This window comes from Cheilinus undulatus, linkage group 7, assembly GCF_018320785.1.
Source record: "Cheilinus undulatus linkage group 7, ASM1832078v1, whole genome shotgun sequence".
Classification (NCBI taxonomy): Eukaryota; Metazoa; Chordata; class Actinopteri; order Labriformes; family Labridae; genus Cheilinus; species Cheilinus undulatus.
This window is the reverse complement of record NC_054871.1, coordinates 28,052,630-28,067,604: the sequence shown is the minus strand read 5'-3', so window position 1 is coordinate 28,067,604 and position 14,975 is coordinate 28,052,630. Positions and strand designations below refer to the sequence as shown.

At 40.6% G+C, this 14,975-nt stretch overlaps 1 protein-coding gene across 1 annotated transcript in view; it reads left to right on the top strand.

Moving 5' to 3' along the window:
• faf1 (Fas (TNFRSF6) associated factor 1) overlaps positions 1-14,975 on the top strand; it is an 89,167-nt gene that overhangs the window by 21,124 nt on the left and 53,068 nt on the right. Inside the window, exons 7-8 of the mRNA XM_041791611.1 lie at positions 394-499; positions 5,508-5,594. Coding sequence (XP_041647545.1) covers positions 394-499; positions 5,508-5,594 — 193 coding nt within the window. The remainder of the gene's footprint in view (positions 1-393; positions 500-5,507; positions 5,595-14,975) is intronic.

Below are 14,975 nucleotides of genomic sequence, written 5' to 3'. Positions count from 1 at the left end.
CTCCTGGGTTTATTTCATAATAGCTGGTGGGTTTGTTTGTAATAAGCCAGATGGATGGACACCATGCTGTTTCTGTGCAGGTGGCCATAGCTGTAGAAGCCTGCTGTGCTGAGTACAGCTCTGGCCAGGCTTGTTAAGACACAACCAGTAAAGTGGGCGACTAGCCCCCAGAGGAGCCACCCACCTCCCTGTGAGCCAGCAGGCTACCACTAGATGGCAAGTTTCAGCTTGCCCTTTACTTGACTGAGTAGCTCTTAGTGATAATGTTTGTTTTTCGGCACCCCCTTCTTTTATTTCCTTGCTTCATTATTCTGCCTGACTTTTCTTTTACATGTTTAGTTCCTGTTTTTCCCTCCTTCTTACTGTTATATGTTTTATTCTCTCCTGATCTAGTGCTCTCCAGGAGTCATTAAACCAGAACTTCCTGCTGGTCATCAGCCACCGCGAGGCCCAGAGGGACTACAGTCTCAACTTCCCCGGCTCCAGAACCATACAGGAGGTAATACACTGGCCCTTTAACACAAGGCCATACAGGACATCAGAGAGTCACTTTGTACATCAAGAACTCCTATATGCCCTCTTATGCATAATATTATTCTATCTGATTTTCTAGTTCCCCATAGCAATCCATTGCCTGAACATTGCGAGTCTATTTCAGCCATCGATTCATTATTCATCACAAATGATCACATTTCCAAGCACATAATTACTCTCACAGCTGCGGTCTGTTACAACCCCCTTATTTCTCCCATCTCCCCCTACTCAGCTTTTTTTTTCTCCCTCCCTCTCAGTAGTGTGAGAGGCAGTTAAATACTGAAAATTGTTTGATTTCAGCAGGCAGAAGCAATTGGACATGACAGAGTCTATTCATTATCTACAGCCGAAACTAAACAGTAGATTTGGCAGCCTATTAATTATTTATAGTCACTTATACTGGACGCCTCTTTGTCCATCTTTATTATTATAACTGATGCAAAAGGATCAAAGCTTGGAGCATGAAAATTTGACTTCTTGCTTGAGTATGTAGAAGAGCAAGTGCTCAAGTCTATGTTTGGACACATTCACATACTGCGGCCTTGGATTGTCCTCCCTGCAGAGGGAGACCTGAGCAGGTGGCATTTTTATTTAGCGTGGATATTCTGCTGTCACAGGTGAGGGGAAAAAAGCTCCCGCAAGACTGATGAGGTGGAGAAGTCCCCTTGTTCATTTTTCCTCATATATCAAGGAAGTCATTTTCTGCAGGGAAAGGCACAATATTATTGGTATGATCTCTGCTCAGCATATATTAGCATAAAATGTCAATTACTTGCAGATATGAACATTTCAGCCAATATTTACAAATGATATTTTGGCTACAAAAATCTTGCTTTATCAGCTGTAAGTATTGGCCGCATGAACATAGAAGACAGTGGAGTTTAAGACTTCAGTTTTAGGTCCGAACTACATGCGTAAATATCGGTATTGATACCAATATGATTTGTAAATATTGTGGAAAATTCAATATCGTTCATCCCTAATCTCAATCTATTTCATTTTTTGTTTGATTTTGATGTCCATGTTTTACCACCTGATAACTATGTACTCTGATGCAGCAGTAAGTGGTATGTCGTGTTGGGTTTTTTTGCCTTTGCTCAGGTCTTGCTCTTCAGTGCGAGTGAAGATTACACTAATAATAATCAGGCTACTAGCAGAGTTTGTAATGGTGCTAATTGAACAGATTAGTCCAACCAATGTCTGAACTGGAGGAGGCAGCTCGCCTCCCTGCCTTTCTCCCTCTCCTCTCTCACTCTATCCTTTCCCTCCTCCCTCCACCATCTCTCGCTCTCTCTTTTCTCTCTCTCACCCTCTTCTCAGGCAGATGGTTTTGATGAGCACCCACTGTGAACCTTAAGTGTTTCTGGTGGGATTACAAACACTGGGGAGGGGAACCATGGACACAGAAAGGAGGCAAAGGACTGCTGGCTTGGTGGGGGTGCTGTGTGAGGCCGTAGGGGACTAGAGAAGGGACAATGTAGGCTTAAACAGGCCTCCATGTCGTGGTCTTTTCCTTACGAATGCTTGTCTTTAGGCATCTCAAGGCCCCCTGTGGTGAACATGAGGTCCAGAACTTTAACCTGCATAAATCTGGACTCTATTTGCCTCATGTTGTCCATGCTCTTTATGTATTTGCTCTTCAGCCAAGGGGCTGGCTTCTTTCTTTGCTTATTAGTGATAGGAAAAAAATGCCATTAAACCATATGTACTCACTGTAAAGTTTGTTTTAGAGGGTGAATTAGCCACTTTAGAAACTTCAATTACAAATACAGTCAGTGAAAGGAAGTCCAATAGTGTCATGGGCATCCTTAGCAAAGTTTCTTTTGATTTATTTTTGGTGCTCATAGTAAGGAACATGGTCTAGTTTGTGAAGTTTAAAGTTGTAAACAAAGAGTGGAAGTGTATTTCTGTCATTATAAAAAGACTTAAGAATGCAACAAAGAAGTAACACCATATTCAGCCAGCCTGACTCCCCATTCTGCTCATACTGTGTCCACTCACGAACACATATGGCCTCCACTACAGAGCACCTTTCTCTCCCCATTCTCTCTTTTGTCTTAGTTGAAGACTAGCGGCTAGTCCCTGCTTGTGCATATCAATGGGGATAGAGTCCTGTCTTCTTGTTTGTCTTCGTCAAAGGCTCTGGCTTTGCCTTGTGGCTCTCAGGGAACTGCCCTTGCCCCTCCCTTTCTATTCCTTCATTCTCCATCTCCCTCTTCCAGTGTCCTGTCTCTACCTTCTTTTTTCGACATCTCAGTACCACTGGGCTGTGTAGACTCTGATTGGCATTACCAGACAAGAGTGTGGGGGTAAGTTGCTGGCTAGCTTCTGAGCTAAGCTGGAGAGTAAATGTTTGCTGTGGACGTAGAGGGTAGAATAGGGATGGCTGCTAGTTTCGGGTTGTCCGTGACCAGACCAGTTGTCCTGGGGATTTCGCCCCCCCCCCCCTTAGGGCTGGGTCCGGGCCCCATCCCTGCTCCGCAGCTGGGGGACATATAGGAACCGAATGCAGGCAGGGCTGCAGAGCTGAGAAAAGGAAGGTTGGATCAAAAAGGGAATGAAAGAGAGGCATCTGGTGCCTAGGGGAGATGAAGAAAGAGAGCGAGAGAGGGAGAGCTTGTGACTGTTTAACGGAAACCTTTCCTTTTCTTTGATTTTCTTCCAGCCAGGGATTACAGGCAATTGGCATTTACAATGATTGGATCATTAATTTTGCCGTATCGCCCAGCAGCTCAGCACAACAGCCAGTCAAGCCAATGTTTTTTAGAACTGGCTCGAACACCTCTCCAATACATGAACATAAACAGACACATCAGAAGCATTGCACTTGATATTAAGAGTCTGACTAAAATTGTCCTGTCTTCAACCATTATATATTATCCTATATATATATTTACATATCAGGCGGGTACATGCATAACGTCAGCTGCCGTAGTTTTTCACTATTGTGCCCATGTTCTACTTATTAATGCACAATAAACTATAGTGACTCTTGTGCATTACTTCAGTGATATAGGTCAGCTAATTTCTATCTTACATGTAATGTAAATTTGTTAATTAGATGTAGTTTTATCATGATTGATTTAGTTTGTTGCAGTCCAACTTCTTATCAAGCTGCTGTGGTGGCAGACAGGGGGCAGCATAAGACAGTAATGCTCCCTCTGTGATCGCTCCTGAGGCCCACACACTCTTTTCTTTGTTACTGTGGACTGCAACACAAACTTCAGCTACCTGTAGATGCTAGAGCAACCTTCTTTAAAGTAGATGTACCCCTATGATTGTTTATTTCTTTAATATAGTTGCATCAGTTTGCCACAAAAGCACTATACTTCTTATATGGTCAAAATAGGACCGTGTGAATCACTGCTTGCAGAGTCTGGTGGTTTAGTTTTAGGTGGGCAGGTCTGCTGTGTAGCTGTGTTTTCTTTCTGCGGTAAGATCAGGTTGTCCTTTGCCAGGTGCCTTTCACTGTCTGTCTCCCCTCTCCTCCCATCCTCCTCCTCCTCCACCTCTCACCCTCATTCTCTCTGTGGTGGGCGTTAGTTTGTTGTTTCTCTGATGCTGCTTTAACCTCTGACTGCAGCCTCTTCATTACTAGTGTTTATGCCTCTTCTTTCCTCACTTTTCCCCTCTATTCATCGGCTGGCCAGCCGGTCAGTCAAATCCCTGTAGTCCGGCTGGTCAAACATAGATATTACACTCTGTAATAACACTGGCCACCCGCTCTGACCCCAGGCTGCTATCCTGGCCATAGCTTCTCATCATAAGGAAAGGCACTGAGCGGTGTGCTGTGGGATTTACGATAGAAAGACAAAGGATGGACTGTGCCACTCATTTATTATTGTTCTTTTTTTTTCTCAGCCTGTTTGTGCATCAAATTGCTTTGGTGTGCCAGGCCCAGCACAAATAAAGTATAATTTCTTAAAGAGATTGATGACTTAGAGTATTTACTGTTGCTTTGAAACAGGGGTGAAATCATATTTAAATTTTGCGCATCATGTTTGTGGTATAAGACACCCACACATGCACAGATCATGTTAATATCACAAGTCAAAAGTTTCTCCACAGTCTTCTTGGTTCATTGTTTTGTAGCTGCTCTCCTGCTTTGCCTGACATTGGCTTTGACTTTGTGTTTGTAGCGTTCTTTAAGTTTCCACCTCCATGACCAGCAGCCCTGCGTATGTCCAAGGATCCATCTCACTTCAATGCTTTCTACAAAGACAGGATTTGACCTGTGTGTAGATGGATCTTTGCTCCACAATTGACAGTTTTCTCAGCATCAGTGTCCAGCCCCTGCGGGCCCGTAGACCAGGATTCTGCTAAACAAATGCACCAGAATCCACGGCCGCCAGCGCTCAGACGCCGCTGGGCGCTTTGATCACCTTCGGCTGGCGCACATCAGGCTGGCGTTAGGGCTTTAAACAAACAAACCACTGGACGGTGTAACACGGGCGCTCGGCGAGGCAGACGCTGCTGGCTGCTAACTGTTTAAAGCGAGGAATGTTATTAAGTGATGCAGATACAGCGTCCGCGCATGAATGGGGAAAGAGAAATACTGTTCATTTCAGAGCGTGGGGCTGTTGTTGCTGGGCATTAGCTGTGGCATCTGAAGAATGCTGATAACACTGGCTGTCTTTTTTATTATTTTTCTCTCCTCCTCTCTTCTTTTGATGCATCTCCTCCTCCTTTGTTCGTGTCCTTCCTTCTGTTTGTCAGACTGCTGAATGGAGAAAACTTTCATGCAGCTTCTTGTTTGCTTTATGATCTTTTAATTATTGTAGAATTATAATCCTTACAGTTTTAGCTGATTCTTTTAAATGTCAAAATGTTGAAGATAAATAAAGCCGTTTTAGGCATAGATTGAAATGTAGTTGATGAATCAAACTGTAAATGTATCCCTAAGTTGCTTTTGTTGCTGTGTTTCATGCCTCTGACTTTCTAGTGATAACTTTATCTTTCCTTTATGTGTACAGGTAAAGAGGAACATTTCAGACTTGACCAATATCCCAGTCCGGCATCAACAGTGGGAGGGATGGCCCGCATCAGCATCTGATGACTCTGTAAGGGACATAGACACACAAAAACATCATTTTTTTAAAGCAGAGAATAACAGTCAACATTTCTGTGCACAATGATAGCTGCCTTCAATGAGATCCACAGCAACTTTCTCAAACGTAGCTATTTTTCAAGCACTAAGAGAAGCAAATAGTTCCTAGATTGTTCATCTACAGTGTTTCAGTGCGTGTAAATTGAAGGAGAAAGTGTTCCTCATTTTGTAATCCAACAAAAACCATCTGTCAGAAGCATGAGAGTAAGATGTCCTAGCTAATTAAGACGTCAAAGACCGTTCCCATCCTGTGTCCTCTATCTGTGGACATTAAATCACACATCATTGAGTCCTGCTGACCTCTGCTGTCCCTGGGTCGCTCTCCCCAGTCTTTCACCCTGCACACAGTCAAGCTGATCAGAAGCAGGCCTCAAACAGAACCTTGAGGAACCTCTGACCCCTTTTGTCCTGCTCTTTCTTTGACAGCATATGTGTTCCCATGCTAATTGTATGGGACGGTTCTACACTGAGGAGCTGTTGTGCACACATTCTTGTGTTAACCCCGAGCTAACGTCTTCCTTTTAGATGTGCGTGATTGATGTTTCATTTGCAGTGTTGACTTTTGTTTCACTTTTTCTATGTATTACATGCCATAACAGCCATATTTATAGCAACCATCAGACTACATATATTTTTTATTTGATGTAAAGTAATAGTGCACATTTGTGAGTGATAAGAATAACCTGCTCTGGTAGATACAGTCTGTTTTCTCTACCACTCATTATTCATATTCCAAAACCTCAGAGCAGAAACGATGACTGCACCTGTTTTTGTCAATGATTGAGGTAGAGCTTTAAAGATTGACAGTGAAAGCAAATATGCAACTCCATTAATGTTCCTAAAAGGGCAAAGAACTAAAGGTAATGCATCTTTTCTCTACTGAGGACTGTTTGCTTTATTTTGTTGCATTACAGCTCAAAGCAGGCAGTTGTAAAGCCAGTAACCACCGAACAAACCAAAGCGCTACGATGCAGACTTGTCATTGTGTACATTGTCTTTGAAGACATCCAGTTTTGTGATCAGTAAACATTCAGTTTGCAACAGAAATATAATTAGCAGTGGGCATTTTGTGCAGTGGCAGACCCCAGGATTGATCACCTACTTTTGCAGCTTGTGGTAAGAACATAAAGTTAATGTCTAATGATTTATTATTACACTGTGAAAGGAGGAGAGGAAACCAGACATTTTGGGATATTGATGTGAGGCTTTGATTGTTCTGCAGCAAAAGAAATAAAGAGGGTCCTGTTTAAGCTATCAATTTAATTAGTGGCCATTTTGCTATCAACATTTTGGAATACAAGAAAAAGGAAGAATGGTTTATGTTGTATAAAAACTTAATGAATTATTTCTGTCATTGTTTAATTAAGTTGAACTTCATACGACATGTCATTTTATTTTATTTTCCTATCATAATCTTCTATATTTTCGAGTGTAATTAGTAGGGATGTCACGATCAGAATTTTTGGCCTCTGATCTGATTTTTTGATACAGAGTATCTACCAATTCTGATCCCCGATCTGATACTCATATTTACCTTGGTTAGAGTTTCAGTGGATTTTGTTTACAAAAATAACTTAAATAAACAGAATGAGTAGATGTCTCGAGCTTATTTCATTTAACTACAGCCAACACTGTAAAACACCAAAAACAAATTTCTGCTCAGAGCTCTGTTAGCTCCATTTCCATTTAATAATTAGTAAAAAATAAAGTTACATTCACTTAGTGTCTGAATTACATCAGACAAGAGTCAAAAATCCACTTAAAGTGGTCAAACAGCAATACATGAATTCAAAAAGTTGATTGAAATAACCTCAATTCCACTTAAATGTGGTGGAAACAGCTTCGATAGTGACAATACCATTTAGTTAATGCTCGACTGTATTTGTCACCACAAGAACTGAACTCAAAAAATGAATACGACATCCTAACTCCACTGTTAAGGGGTGTAAAGTTTGATTTGAATAGGTATAAGATCAAAAGCAAATGAATCATACAGATTCTAAACAACGACACCTGTTAAAATCAGGATCAGCTGCAGAACTTTTTCCTCCCTCACTCTTATTTCTTCACCCACTGTTACCTTAAAATGAAGTGAAGGTTGTTTAGGGAAAACCAGCATCTTGATCTTTTTTCCTTGTCCCTCTCTCCAGGGTATTTTTATTACCTCCGCCAAGGAGGTTATGTGATCGGGAGGGTTTGTTAGTTAGTTTGTGTGTTAGCAACATAACTCAAAAAACCTATGGATGGATTTTGATGAAATTTTCAGGAAATGTCAGAAATGGCATAAGGAAGAGCTGATTAGATTTTGGGATTGATTCGGATCACCTTCTGGATCCAGGATTTTTTTAAAGGATTCTGTACTATTGGGAGATAGGGCTGATGGTGCAGGTCTGTGCTCTCTGAGTGCTTTTCTAGTCTTTTCTTAAAATCCAGAGTTTTTGCTTCAGTGTAGCATTTTCCACTGTTGCTCTAGTGAAGTCACCATATACTGTTGCATGTTTAGTGCGGAGATGCTGGATCAGATTGGTAGAATTAAACACAGCCCAGCTGATACTGCCTCACTAAATGGTCATTGTATAGATGCTGCAAGTGGCCGTTGGACTGATTTAACTCTCAAGCTTGAAGTATTTCCATGATGCTGACATTTTAGCCACAGGGTTGCTGCCACTGCTTGTTGTCTTACTTGTGCATTTATGGCCTGCCAGAAAATTGTGCTCTGTTTACGACAGCTGTCGTTAATGATCAGCTGGGCTGATTGGATCAAATTGCTGATCTTCGGTCAGTTAAAAGAAAGCTTATATTGACTCTGAACCGATACATGAGATCGGGATCAGGAAGATTAGAGATGCACTTAATGTAAAAATTTGAGCCATTTGATTTTTTGAAATTACATCTTTTGGTGTGACACTTCTCTAATGCCAACATTTTCTTTCATGTTTGCTTATGAAACCAGATCAGTTTTTGTCCAACAGAAATTGGTCCTCTAAATTAGCCTGTAGTGGGGCTTTTCCATTACATGGTGAGGCTCGACTCTACTAGGTTTGACTCGGCCCAGCATCCCAGTGAGGCAGGGGATTTGCTTTTCCAACACAACCAAGCTACCCTTTTGAGGGTGCGTCTAGAGCTGATGATGCAGTGTCTTGAGCCCTCCTCGATCTGTCTACACTGTCTGAACTGATTGATTTTACATCGTTTTAAAGCAAAAATCAAACTGTAGACCGACAGTGCTCTGTGCCGCTCTTTTCACATTGCCAGAATGTATAAAAGTTGACTCAACCTTTGTGTTGTGTGCCTGTGTGTGTCACACCAAGCATGGAGAAGAGACAGAAGAGCTGAGAATTGTCTGAGGACTTAAGAAGCAAAACTGTGGAAAAATATGAACTCAAGGTTTCAAGACATCTCCAGAGATCCTGAAATTCCTTTGTCCACTGTGTGTAATATAATCAAGAAGTTTACAACCATGGAACTGTGGCTAGTCACTCTGGACATGGACAGAAGAGAAAAATTGACAAAAGAATGCAACACAGGATAGTTGGAATGGTGGATAAACATCTTCAGTCAACTTCCACACAAATTCAGGCTGTCCTACGGACTCAAGGTGCAAAAATGTCAGCTCGGACCATACGTCGTAATATGAATGAGATGAAGTGCTATGGCAGGAGACCGAGGAGAACCCCACTGCTGACAAAGAGACATAAAAAAGCCGGACTGGAGTTTGCAAAAATGTACCTGTGTAAGCCTCAATCCTTCTGGGAGAACATTTTGCGGACAGATGAGACTAAGGTAGAGCTTTTTGGAAAAGCATGTCATTCTACTGTTTACAGAAAACAGAATGAGGCCTACAAAGAAAAGAACACAGTACCTACAGTCAAACATGGTGGAGGTTCAAAGATGTTTTGGGGTTGTTTTGCTGCCTCTGGCACTGGGTGCCTGGACTGTGTGTAAGAAATCATGAAATCTGGAGACTATCAAAAAATTTTGGGCCGCAATGTAGGGCCTAGTGTCAGAAAGCTAGGTTTGCGTCAGAGGTCATGCGTGTCCAGCAGGACAATGACCTAAAACATACCTCAAAAAGCACCAAGAAATGGTTGGAGACAAAGCGCTGGAGAGTTCTGAAGTGGCCAGCAATGAGTCTGGATCTAAATCCTATTGAACACCTATAGAGAGATCTTAAAATTATTGTTGCACGAAGCACCCTTCAAATCTGAGAAATCTGGAGCAGTTTGCAAAAGAAGAGTGGTCCAAAATTCCAGTTGACTGCTGTAAGAAGCTTGGTGATGGTTATAGGAAGCGATTGGTTTCAGTTATGTTTTTTCCAAGAGTGTGCAACCAAATATTAAGTTGAGGGTGCCAATAATTTTGTCCGGCCCATTTTTTGAGTTTTGTGTAAATTATGTAAATTTTGTCTTTTTTCTTCCGATTTTTTGTGTTGCTCCAATTCACATAAAGGAAATGAACATGTGTATACCAAAAACATTTGTAATTGCAACAATTTCTGGGAGAAATGGTGTATTTTCTGGAAAAATTCCCAGGGTGCCAAATACTTTCGTCCATGACTGTATATTGGTTAAGATAAAGTAATATTACTCAACCTTTACATATTTGTGATCTTAGTCTTTGGCTCAGCTCCCCCCTCAGTAGCTGTGGATATGATGTCAAGGGAACATGAATAGATTGCAGCTCACTGTGGCATCAGTGGCCCAGTTGGCACCTGGCTAACACACATCTGCAGCGTCTGTGTTTCATGGATGAGGAGATATTAAAAAGCACAAAGACAGAAGTGTAATAATGGCCTCTGCTCTTGCTGCTGCCCTCTTATTGAAACGTCTGAAGGTATTAACAGAGAAAGCCCAGGGCTTGGCTGGCCTAGCAGGTGGGTAGGGAGCCAGTGTTAGTGTCTACCTCATTAGCTCAGTCTCATCTCCAGGGGTTTGGGCCAATAAACATGGCATCTAGAGGGCCCAGATTATGTTTAGCTCTGCACACTAGGCCGAACACTTGGGAATCGATGACTTCTTAACTGTACTTAGCCATTTAATGTGTAATAAAACTGTGTTTACTTGTTTGAATTTCAGCTGTTTGTGTTGAAATTTGCTTTAGTGTGCTTGTGTAATAGTTCACTTATGTGCACACATAGGCTGGCTCTGGGCATCAAATAGTATTAGAGCAACAACTGAGCTGCAAATGTAGCACCAACATTTGCAAGCATCATGCATGTCATAAAATTCCTAGATAAAAGATACTTTTACAAATACTGTTGTACTGGATTCAATTACAGAAAAGTTCACTACATTAAACAATATAAAGGAGGTCCATGAATAAAATGACTAATTCCTAACTGATAACTGCCATATTTTTGTGAAATCCTTGAATAAAAGCTGAAAGTCTAAATTTTAGTTTAATCCTGATTGTTCTATTTCAGATCTGTTGTGGTGGGAAATACAAGCAAATGATAATATTTGTGTCACAGTCCAAATAATCATAGGCCTGATTGTAAATTCAGGAAAAGCCAACCTAAGCTTTACGTAAGAAAAGGATTTGGTTTGGACAAGTTTGTTTTTTTTTTGTACAGAAGCTGCTGTACTGCTGAACTATTTCTGTTTTTATTTTATTTTTAAATACATTTTGGTCTTTATATTCCTTTACTGACAGAAGAGAATAGTAAATAGAGTCAAAAACAGGGACAAGAGAGTTGGGGAGAGATATGCAGGAAAGGAGCCGGAGGCCACCAGCATACATGAGGCATGACCTTACCACTAGGCCATTTGTGCAACATATATTTTTGTATTTTTAAAACCGTACCAGCAATGTAGTTACTTGAGGTACTGATTCAGTAGCAGTTCCTTTTAAATATTTTACAGAGGTTTAGACAGAGGTTTTAGAAATGTATCTTTTCGGGAACAAGAAACACTTTTCTTTCCCATGGCTCATCTTTTTGATCAACTTGGTCAGAGTATTTGTTTTAGATGTCAGTCTGTTTTAGATTGTATCCTGACAAAAATATGTGATCGGTGTCTTTTTTTTATACCTCCATCAGTCCATCCATCCATCTGTCCATACACCCATCTGGGCCATTCTTATGGTGCAATACCTCAAGAATGCTTTGATTTTCTTCAACTTTTGCACTAATGTCCATTCTGACTCAGGAATGAACTGATTGATCAAGAAATTATAAGATTGTGGAGGTATAGGGTCACTGCAGCATTACATATTTTAGGTTGCAGTGACTTGTATCATATTTGAACCTGACCCACTACTGAAGGCTGCCTAAAATTTATATCATTGTATTTTTTAACCTTTTACAGTAATGGTTCTGTATCGTGGTATGACACAGTTAAAAAAGATAACATGTTTTGAATGCATACTCAAATGTTCAGATTGTTGTACCACCTGTAACCGCATCTGTAGTTTCACGTTTAATTTTAAGACAACTGAGTTGATCTGTTGCAGCTCACAGCTTGTGTTACAGCCCCAGACTGGCTGACAGGGGCACTCTGCAAAGCGAGCATACTTGCTCTATGTTGATGTTATTACAAACATCAAACTTGGAGAGGCAGGAACATACTTTCTCACTCATTGCTGTGCTTCACATAATTGACAGACAACTGACAAAGCGGGTGATGCTCAGGTAGTTACATGACTGCTCTGTAGTGTTAGAGCGAAAACATACATCTCACTTCATAGCAATGGTTTTATTTTAAATGGAACTCATTTTAAGGATATTTTTTAAAGAAATGTAAAAAATAGTAAAAATAAATCAAATATACCACTTATGATCATTTTACATTTGTCTTTTTTTTTTTTAAGAAAGCATCCTGCGACCCCTTGTTAGGGGCTCGGGGCAACGACACGAGCCACTCTCCTCCTCATAGCAAAGCTATGGGAGAGTGGCTCGTTCGTGTCTTGCGACCCCCCCGGGGGCCCCAACCCGTACTTTGCAAACCACAACTATAACCAACACAATATAGTTAGACTAAACTAGGGCTGAAGGATTTTGAAAAATATCTAATTGTGATTGTTTTGGCTCATATTGCAAATTTGATATGAATTGTTGTGTTGAATGCAATGATAACTTTTATTTATTGCCATTTTGATTGAGAAAGAAATCTTTAAAAACAAGGTAAGTAGGTTTTTTTGCAAAAAAAAAATCCAAGAAAAACACACCTGAATGTTTGCATGATTTTTGTAACATACGTCTCTGTTGCATAAAAAGAAAAAAAAATTAAATCTAGTATTTTGGCACAAGTTTCAGGTTAAAGAAATATTGTACTCTCTGTGATTGGAAAAAATGCAGTAGGCCTTATTGTATTTAATCTAAATTTAGATAAACTGCTCAGCCTTAGTGGGTACCACAACAGAGCGCATTGTGTTTAAACTTGTGATGACAGTGTTGCAAAACTCCATTTCCATGCCAGAACTTTCACAGTATTGGCATTGATACCACCACTACCACCACTTTACTTTCCATCTCCAGCAGTTGCATACTTCATGGAGGCATGTAACTAACGGAGGATAGTTCTTCTTTGCTTCTGTATTGTGGAGTTTTGAAAATGCGAAAATCTCACCTTACAGGGAAACTAGTAGTTTTGTGTTACATCACCCACTCTGTGTCATTGTTTATTGTGCTCTGCATTATTCAAGACTTTCTGATGAGTTGAAATTGGATCTGAATGGATAATGCTCATGTAGCACTCAACAACAGATGAGTTTATGGAGTGCACTGTGTTATTGTATGAAGGGTTTGACCAAGTGAGCTTAATGAAGAAGGAAGTGACTGAAAGTGTAACTGAAGAAATATCGATGTGTGTTAATGCTCACTTCTAGGAGTCAGATTATGTTGACCTAAATATTTGTTTTCATTATCAGTATTGTTTTATTAAGATTGAAGTTCATGTATAGCACAATTCTTGCTTAACACTGGAAAGTCCCCTGTAGGAAAAAAAATACTTAAAACAAGTGCTTCACTCTATCCCTGCCTTCAACTTCCTCCTGATTTTGTGGCTTTGGCCCAGCCATTCTGAATAGTGTTGAAGATGATGACAGAGGTCTTGGCAACAGTTGATATTAGAGGCCGATATGACAAAACCTCCTGTGCTGATTGATCCTCCTCCCTTGCTTCCTCAGTCTCCTTTTCTTTTCCTTCCTCTGTACACAGCAGCGATCCAGACCAGCATAATCTCATTGGAGCTGTTTTGATTGGCAGGTTTTACTCCACACCTGTGCAAGTGATTGACAGCCAGTGGGGCTTCCTTATTACATCCCCTCAACCCCCCACCAGCTTCCATCCTCCTTCCTACCCAGTAATAGCTGACATTTATGCAGTGTTTCATGGTGTTTGCTAATGTATTAATGCTGCCGAGCCTTGGAGGTGCCTTGCCTTGTAGGCCAGCACCTCCCTCCATTTCCCAGCTGGCATTAATGGAATCCTCCTCTACCTGATAGGGGCCTTCGAAATCAAGGGTTTATTTAGGAGGGCCAGGTTGTTTCCATAGCAACAAGGCTAAGCAGTAAGCTCATCCCCCCATGAATGCCATCATTCAGGGGACATTCAGCATGAAGTTCGTCTGTCTGTCTCATTTTCTATCGCTTAATGCTATTTTAATGTGTCTTGTGAAGCTCACAGTTTTTTGTTTATGTCTTTATTTGAAGAGGGGATGCTCATTTTTGTTACCTTTCAGCCCCGAAGTGACAGTACACCTTCAAATACAGTGCTTAACAAATTTACTAGGCCACCACCCAGAGTAAGGTTTATGCCACAGGTGCCCTAAATTAACAGCATTGGTAATTGCCAAAATCATTTTTTATGTTTCTGCAATGGTTAATACACCAATATGTTGAGGCTCTTTAACCGAAATGATGCTTTTAATGCTAAAATATAATTATTATTTTTATCCATCAATTTTCACTGATTTACAAAAAACTGAAAAAATAGTAAAGCACATTATTAGTTCTTGATCAATACGTCAAATTATAGTTATTTACTTGCACTTCTGAACAGAAAAATGAGTTTTAGTGGTTGAATGTTATGCTTGATTCATTTCTGACTTCTCAGAGAAGCCCAGTGAGCCTGCTCAAATTTGGGTATAAAAAGGTGATTTCAGTTTGAAATTCCTCATTCCTGTTCAAAATCGTAAAACCTTGAGAGCTCACTGAAAATGAAAGAGTCTGCATAAAAGCACTTCATGATGCTGGATGGTCTCTGAGACAAATATGACAGGTGGTCTAATAAATTTGTTAAGCACTGTATATGAAAGAAAAACTAGCACCTTTAAGAGAAAAGAGATAACCTTCAATAGCTAGGCATTTTCTTAGTATGTTGTTTGAAAAGGCTGTG